The 8,296-nt window shown below is 41.1% G+C and overlaps 1 protein-coding gene across 1 annotated transcript in view; it reads left to right on the forward strand.

Moving 5' to 3' along the window:
* LOC137984783 (uromodulin-like) overlaps positions 1–7,761 on the forward strand; it is a 9,541-nt gene extending 1,780 nt beyond the window's left edge. The window contains exons 2-5 of the mRNA XM_068832056.1: positions 1,952–2,033; positions 4,119–4,274; positions 5,248–5,379; positions 7,103–7,761. Coding sequence (XP_068688157.1) covers positions 1,976–2,033; positions 4,119–4,274; positions 5,248–5,379; positions 7,103–7,440 — 684 coding nt within the window. The 5' untranslated portion in view covers positions 1,952–1,975 and the 3' untranslated portion in view covers positions 7,441–7,761. The remainder of the gene's footprint in view (positions 1–1,951; positions 2,034–4,118; positions 4,275–5,247; positions 5,380–7,102) is intronic.
* Positions 7,762–8,296: the final 535 nt, after the last annotated feature.

Raw genomic sequence — 8,296 nt, forward strand, 5'->3', positions numbered from 1 at the left:
AATGTTTTTTGTCTCGTAAAACCAATAGCAGAAGAACTGTGCCACTTGTCGAGTAACCAAGAGAGGACTTAAAATTAATTAGGGGCTTAAACATCTACGACGGGGAATTCGACGAAAACGTCTCGTCAAAACACAACTTTGCACCATCGTAAGTCTTTCGCGATTATTCCATTACGTTCACCTCGTACAATTCAGGCGAAATATCCTTAACAGTAAATGGGTACGAGCGGTTTCGGAGTAAAACTAGAGAGTGAAGGGGTTCACATTTGTATGCAAACGTTATCGTCAAAACCTCAAATTTGGTTATTTCACGTCGTAATGCAGAGTAACAGAAAAAAATTTGCTAAAGTGCGTGCCGCACGTGCAACACGATTAATTGTTTTTCCTCTTTTAGCCAATGTTATTATTGTTCAGTTATGACGTTCTCGTTGCCTTGCGTTGTTGTTTCATTAACACTCCTTGTTGAAGAAAAAGAGATGTGACCGCTTTTCGCCTTGCTACAAAGCAAGAAGCACGCGATGTTAAACGCAAGTGCAGTTTGCGAAATTAAACAGTTGTGTTGCAGCATTTAGTACATTACTTTGCCGATCTCGCAAAAGGAACAACGCACAAAAATCCAAAGAAGCATAAGTATAAGAGGGTGGATTTTTAATCGGAGATAAAAACGACGATGACTAAGAGAATGACAACGCCACAAAACAGTAATATCATTGGTTAAAAGAGGAAAAAATAATCGTGCTGCACGTCATTTTTTTTTTGTCTGTTTTTTTGTTTTGCGCGTGCAGCACGCATTTCAGCACATATTTTTGTAATAGGCCATTTCCGAGTTCTTGCCTGACTCCTCTTCAAAGCGAGGCTAAGTGCGAAGTTTTTGTTATGAAAAGTAGTAGCCATTCTTATGTAAAGTAGAACTAATTACCATCACAAAACCTTCGCACTTAGACTCGCTTTGAATAGGAGGTAGACATGAACTCGGAAATGCCCTATTTCAATACATACCTTTAGGACGCCAACTCTATTCGCTTTTTTCACCAATCCCATGATACATTTCATTTTGGGGGGTTATTGGCATTAAAACAATGGATATCCAGCTCACTGAAGCATGATACAGTCCCAAGAGTAACTAACTTGTATTGTTTTTATGTAAAGACCCCCCCCAAAAAACCTATTGCATTATGAGATGGTGAAAATAGTCAATTGAGTTTTACGTCATGGTCCATTGTTTCTTTTGTTCGTTCATTGTGTCCATTGTTTTCTGCACCGGTCCCGAGAGTCGTTCCGAGAGCTTCGTGGCGCATGTGAAATATGAGGTTTTTTACGACGTCAGCGTACTGATATGAACCTCGGCTTTCATTTTGTCTTTTAAATCTAAAACCGCTCGTATCCAATTCATTTTTAGGATACTTCGCGCATGCATATTCAGTATAGGACATGGAAAAGACAGATCAATCGCGAAAAGGCCTAGCGAAACTGACTTACAATAGTGCAACGTTACAGGGCGTTTTCACGTGACGTCACGGCGGCCATGTTGGTGGTCCAAAACAAAGGAATGGCGGCCATGATGGTGTACCAAACTTATCCTCCGGGAATTAAACTCTATTTTTATGCAAATACTTTCTTTTGTCTCAGTAATCCAATCACGTGAGTGAAAACGCTTTATGTTCGGATGAAGTGATGTTTTCGTCGATGTCGCCGTCTTACAACTTAAAGTCCATATATTCTTTGCCTCAATTCCGTTTGTAAAAATGCGTTTCGATTCGCCACGCTGCAATGGAACAATCACGAAGTCCTTTCAAACGTACGAGAATGTAGTTATAATTTTTTCTTTGTACCGGATCAGTGCCTGCAGTGCTACAAACATGGCCGCCGACTGTGACGTTTGTCAAAACAATAGTCAAACCAGTAGCTCTTAAACATGACTAGGATCATACATATCGGATTTCTTTTTCAGCCTGATGAACGCTCAACTACAGATATGAAAAAAACTTTGCCGTTTTTATTGATTGTGGTCACTCTTTTCCTCAAGCAACGTGGTGAGTAATTAAATTGATCCAAATAATTTCATAATTTTGTAAGACGTTGGCCTCACCGAGTAACATAGAATAGCGGTATTCAAACTAACGACTTCCTCGTAAGGTTGCCTATAGTTGGTCTTTTTAAAGCGGGTTTTCTCTAGCGACACATGCGTAAGCCTAAGCAATAGCTCTTGGGCCTGATTGGTCAGAAGCCTGATACACCTATCAAACCCACCCGAGCCTGCAGACCATAAATCGGAAAGAATGCCTTGCCATAAAAATTCGATTATGATATATTGTCATAATCTTGACTTTAATCAGTCCTTTCTCGCTTTCGTCCTGACAACAACGTGAAATGACCAAATTTGGCGTTATTTGGAGGACACGAGAACCTGACGATATATTTTCAATTTTTCGTCTCTGAACATCCACACTGTTCACATCAGTTTTAGTCCTGGATTGATTAAACACACTTTCTATGCCGAAACACTTGGAGTAATTGCAAACTTAGAGCAGTTTTCAATTGAGTGTCGTAAAACCAAAACCAAAGTAATTATTTTGGCCAATCAAGAAGGTCGGAGATAAAACTAATCAAAACTCCAAGTAATTACTCGTAGCCGACACAAAGCGCGGGAAAATGTGCACGCGCGAGCCACGATTGGTTTTGGTTTCACTTCTGATTGGTTGAAAAAATGGCGCGGGAACTTTGAACCAATCACTGAGTGAAGTAATCATAAACCAAAGTAATTCACTAATAACAGGGAATAATACATTTAGACAACGCTGTCGTAGCCGTCGCCGTCGTCGTGCTTGCGTAAAAATGGACTTTAAGGACGTTCGCGCGAAAATTTTCTAACATTGATTTTTTTCTGCAAATTTTACCATTGCAAGATGATGAGTTTGTGATGTCAGAAATGTAAAACAAATGGGGGGTCACCGACTTCGTTTTGGAGAGAACATTTCCGGAAGAACACCCTAAATCTGAAAAAATCCAGCTTCTTTAGCGAATAAGGCCACAGTGTCTGTAAGCCCAAAAATATTGCAATTACATCTTTGAAGTGAAATGTTCTCTACCAAACTTTGTACTGGACCCATCAAGTGAATTAAGTTAACTGTTGAGGTTCCTTAAAGAACAATTTCGCATTCAGCGACATAGTTTCATGCGCCTTGCAGCCGCAAGATGGCAGATTCCATGTCCCGAGGACAGAAAACTTGAATTTTTTTTAACTTCCCACCTTGATTTTTTGTTCATTTTTGGACAATGTGGAGATAATTGTAAATAAAATCTGTTTCTGAAAAGAAAAGTAGGGGTCACCGAACATCCAAGATCGTTAAATCCAAGCAAAGCTATAACAATGGCCATCTGCCCTATCATTTTTCATTTTAGCACTTAGCGCGCGCGCTCGATGCACGACGTGGCATGTGAATTTGCGTGCGCTGTAAGGATGCACGTGCGGCGTGCATTTGAGCACATATTTTTGCGGCACTCTGCATAACAACGACGTGAAATCATCAAATTTGAGGTTTTCACGACAACGCGAGTGTACAAATGTGAATCGTTCATTCTCCATTTTTCTGTTAAACCGTTCGAACTAATTTATTCTTAGGATACTTCGCCCACATTGTACGATATGAACGAAAGGGACTTATCGTGGAAAGCTTACGATAGTGGAAAGTTATATCTTGAGGTGACGTTTTCGTCGCCGTCACCGTCGTAGAGCTCAGTTCCTAAAACGGCCAGTATTAAATGCAGACTGCAGACTGCAGACTGGGTCTAAAATGCAGACTACGGTACAAAATAGAAACACCTTAAATAACAATGACCACAACCAGGTTTTCTGAGCCCGCGAGACTGAGCACCCCCAGCAAACCATTGTTTTAACGAAAACCGCTGGTCATCAACCTGGTTCTGGTCATTGCTGTCAAAGGTCTTCGTACAAAATAGGCATCGACCCAGGCCTAAGCCTGATGCTGTTGGGGACAAACCTGATCAAATTCTCACTCTTGGTTAATGGACTCTTGCGCGCTTATAGCCAAAGGATATAATGATAATGATGATGATGTGCACTGAGTTAAGTGTAATTTTTACTTTTCATACTTTAGCCATCGATGCATCTCCACAGTCAGGCATTAATCAGTTTTGTACACAGAGCGAAATGTTCGATGTGTGCGGAGAGAACATGCAATGTGAGAAAATCGGGGAGATTGCTCTGTGCAAATGTAACCCCGGCTATGCCCCCTTTGGAAGGCTTTGTAAAGGTTTGATATTATTTTGATGTTAAAAAGTGCAGTTTGCTTTAATGTCATAAACTCATCCTCTTCCATGTTCTCAAATGGTTTGAACCAAGGAGTCATATCATAACTATGGGTGAGTTCGATTGAACCCATTCCGGAATAAGAATACGTACAGTGTTTATTTAAAACGGTATGTCTGGCGTTTTGAAGCAACAAGAATAGTGAAAATATGTTTAAAATAACATTTTAGCATCTAAAAATGAAGGATTTCTAACTTCTATTCTATGTATTCCTATTCCGGAATACGATCAATCGAACTCACCTTAAATCAAGTACGATCATCCGGGTGAGTGTAGCCCTGAGATGACCTAATACAGTCTTCACGGCCAGTAAATGGTATCTACGTAGGTTTAACATTTGACCAATTCGACCAATAATATCACGACTTAGTTGACCGATCACATCAACGACCAGAGTGTTCATACTATCATTGAAATGCGAGTGCTACAGTGTAATGCAAATACAATACACAACCCCTGAGGTAGTTGATTTGCTTTTCTGACGCTGATGGAGACAAATCTGATACCTGAGGTTCTTACTCTCGGGTAATGGACCCTTGCCATAGCTCTCCTCTCTCCTATACGGGGAGCTTTGTTTCCATTTTAGCCTCCCGGTAAAAGTCTTATTTTGCCAAGAATGAATTAAATAAGAGTGTTTTTATGGCATGGGTGGGCTCCCCAGCATAGTCACAAATGAGTCTATTTTTTTAGAATACCCGTTCCCACGAAAATCAGTTGTCATGGCCCTGAAAAAACATGGCAGAAGCAGTCACGCATGACATGGCTACTTCTGATTGGTTAAAATTGGCGGCCCTTTGTTTCGTGCGCAAAGTGCATCTAAAACTAAATCTATTTGTGACTGTGCTGGGGCAAGACCGCAAAGTGATAGATCAACACTCTCATCTAATTCACTCTTGCTTTTGCATTTACATCGGCAGATATAAATGAATGTAAGCAAAAGGAAAGTCGAAAAGAATGTAAGACGATCGGGGCTATATGCAGGAATATCCCTGGATCTTATGAGTGTCGATGTGAACGAGGATTTAAGATGGGCGTGGAATACTGTGAAGGTAATTAGTATTTTTAAGAATATTTTATATTATTAAATTTTCAACCTCGGTTAATTCATTTCTCGTGCTCTGATTGGTTCACGCAATCTCGGTTATCAGCTCATATGCCTTAGTTGACCTTATATGGTAATTGATTGCGCTAAGCGTTGCTAAAGTAAAATTTTTTTGGCCAGACAGCGAAATTTCTCTCGAAATAAAGCAAAAGAAGTACGCAAAAAGGTAACCACAAGGTATTACACAACATCGCATCTTCATCAACTGATTCGATTTCGCTCGGACTTTCTCGCTTTTTTCGCTCGTATTTCGTATTTCCAAACTTTTCGAAAAACAATTATTCCATTCTCGCTTGTTGGATATGAGATCGTGCACGCGCAAGCCACGCGAGTCACTTCTAATTGGTTTAAAAAGTGGCGCGAGAACTTTGCGTCTTGTGGTCGTCTTTATACCAGACGAATTTAACAGACGCAGAAAAAATGTTTGCCCGAGTTCGTCCCAGACGAATTATGCGTCTCTAGTATAAAAACGGCCATTTCTAACAATACCAGGTGATTTGATGAGGTAATTTGGAGGACTGGGAAGAAAAATTTTTAACGCCGTATCCCACAATCGCGTTCGGTCTTAGGTGTTGTTTCCAAACTCCCTGCAGCATTTCCATCGCCAAAACTCAACAGATCATTCTGTGTCTACCACATTTCCTGTTACTGAATGAGCATTCAAGAGGACGCGACGAGCTCTAACCTCGCCTCTGCCATGTTGAATTTGAAAATAAGGCCGCGCGCGCTTGTGGGATACGGTGTTAAAGTTTTTCTCCCCAGTCCCCCGAATTACGTCACCAAATCACCTTGGTAAGGTTAGGGTAAAGATTAGCGTTATTTTAGGTCAGGGTAAATGCAGCGGTTATCTTCACTTGAGGAGCAGCATTTGGGAAACACTTTGTGACGTTAATCATCTTTATTCCGAGACACGAGTGATATTTAGCAAGGGGACACTTCGTGACGCTTATTGAAATCCTCTTGCATCTAATTACCTTGCATTGCTGAACTCTCTTTGGAGAATTTTCAGAAGATTTCATCTAAATCAAACAAGTTTCTTCAAAAGACCAATTTCGATATATTAAAATTCAGTCCTAAACAAAGACTCTGGGAAGTAAATATAAGAACTTGTATAAGTTTATTCCCCAGAGCCTGGAGATGATGCCTTTTGCTTTGAATTTCGGCGTGACGTTTACAGAGGGGAGGGGTGGGGTAAGAGCTGACCTAAAGGCCTGGCCAAACGCTCGCAACATTTCAACGCAACATCTTGCAACATTGTTGGGCACAACATGTTGCATACGTTTGGCCACCCTGTTGCGATATGTTGCAACATGCTGGATGGTGTTGGATCAAATTTGAAAACGGTCAAATGTTTCGTGCAACATTTTGGATGTTGCATGATGTTGTGCTCGTTTGGCCAGCGTTACGTTCACGCAACATTGTTGCGCTAGGGCATGCGCGTTAGGTCCACTTCTTTCGCGCCAGGGACCTGGGGCACATGAACATTGACATGCTGCGTTGAAAATGATGAAATTGGCCACCCCGTTCAACACATGTTGCAACATCATGCAACAATGTTGCAAGATGTTGCGTTGAAATGTTGCGAGCGTTTGGCCAGGCCTTAAGAGTTTGCGTACGCATCTACGCGAGCATCGAATCTAAGAATTGACTTTATTCGAAAATCATTTCAGATATCAATGAATGCAGTTACGATAAATGCGACGTGAAAGCCACTTGCGAAAACACACGGGGTTCCTTCGTCTGCAAATGTAAGGAAGGATATGCTGGTGATGGCTTCCAGTGTATTGTGGATGAAGTCTACGAGCAGGAACAGAAGATAAAGCAGATTATTATAATCGGAGTTTCAGCTGCAGGGGGGACTTTACTTATCATTCTTCTCATTGTGTGTTGTTGTTTCGTGAAACCAAAGAAAAAGAAGAACACAAAGGTCGAGACCCAACTTGGCGTCTTCGGCGGTCAAGACTGGGCCCCGCCGGAGAGTTCGGGTAGCTCGGACGACTCCGAGTAAAAACACGACAACTTTGGACTGGAAATTTTGTTCGGGGAGGGGAGGGGACGGTTTGGTTATTCACTTAACTCATTTAGTTCCCAACTCACTCAAACCTTGTCTGGATCATCGGAAATCACCATTTTTTTCGCGGTTTTGTTTGTTATTATGTATTTTATTTTATAAAATAGCTGAAGAAACTCTCTTATTATACTGAGTAATGTAGGCGGCGAAGAACATCTAAGTTCCGAGACTTCTAAATGATTAAAATGAAAGGACCTCCACACCTCAAACGTAATCGAGCAAAAAAGTAAAGTTTTGTTTGTAACAATAAAACGAACTTTGAATTGTGTAATTCTTGTTGTCAAAATCTGAACAAAAACAGACTCTGCGATTCTTCGTTGAGCCATAGTTAATGCATTGAGATGGTTATGAAACTCGACAAGTCTTTTTGTTACATGTTTTTCTCTATATTTTTGGCTTGACGGTGAAAAAAACACACGTACCTTTTTTTAGAGAAGATAACCAATCAACGTTACAGAGACTAACACATATCGTGCATTTTACCTTTCGACACACCCATCCGAAAAATTGGTTTTTGCCCTGAGCGGGACTCGAACCCACGTCTCCCTGATTACTAGTCGGCCATCAAGGCCACCACGCTGCCAACGCAGCAGATTAATGGGGCGACTTTAGCAACGTGGGGATTCCTAGGGCCCAACTTTTCTTGTGAAGAAAATCAGGTAATCAGGGAGACGTGGGTTCGAGTCCCACTCAGGGCAAAAACCAATTTTTCGGATGGGTGTGTCGAAAGGTAAAATGCACGATATGTGTTAGTCTCTGTAACGTAGTCTATACCTTTCATTGCCTCGAAATC

The sequence above is a fragment of the Montipora foliosa genome, chromosome 14, assembly GCF_036669935.1.
Source record: "Montipora foliosa isolate CH-2021 chromosome 14, ASM3666993v2, whole genome shotgun sequence".
NCBI classification, from domain to species: domain Eukaryota; kingdom Metazoa; phylum Cnidaria; class Anthozoa; order Scleractinia; family Acroporidae; genus Montipora; species Montipora foliosa.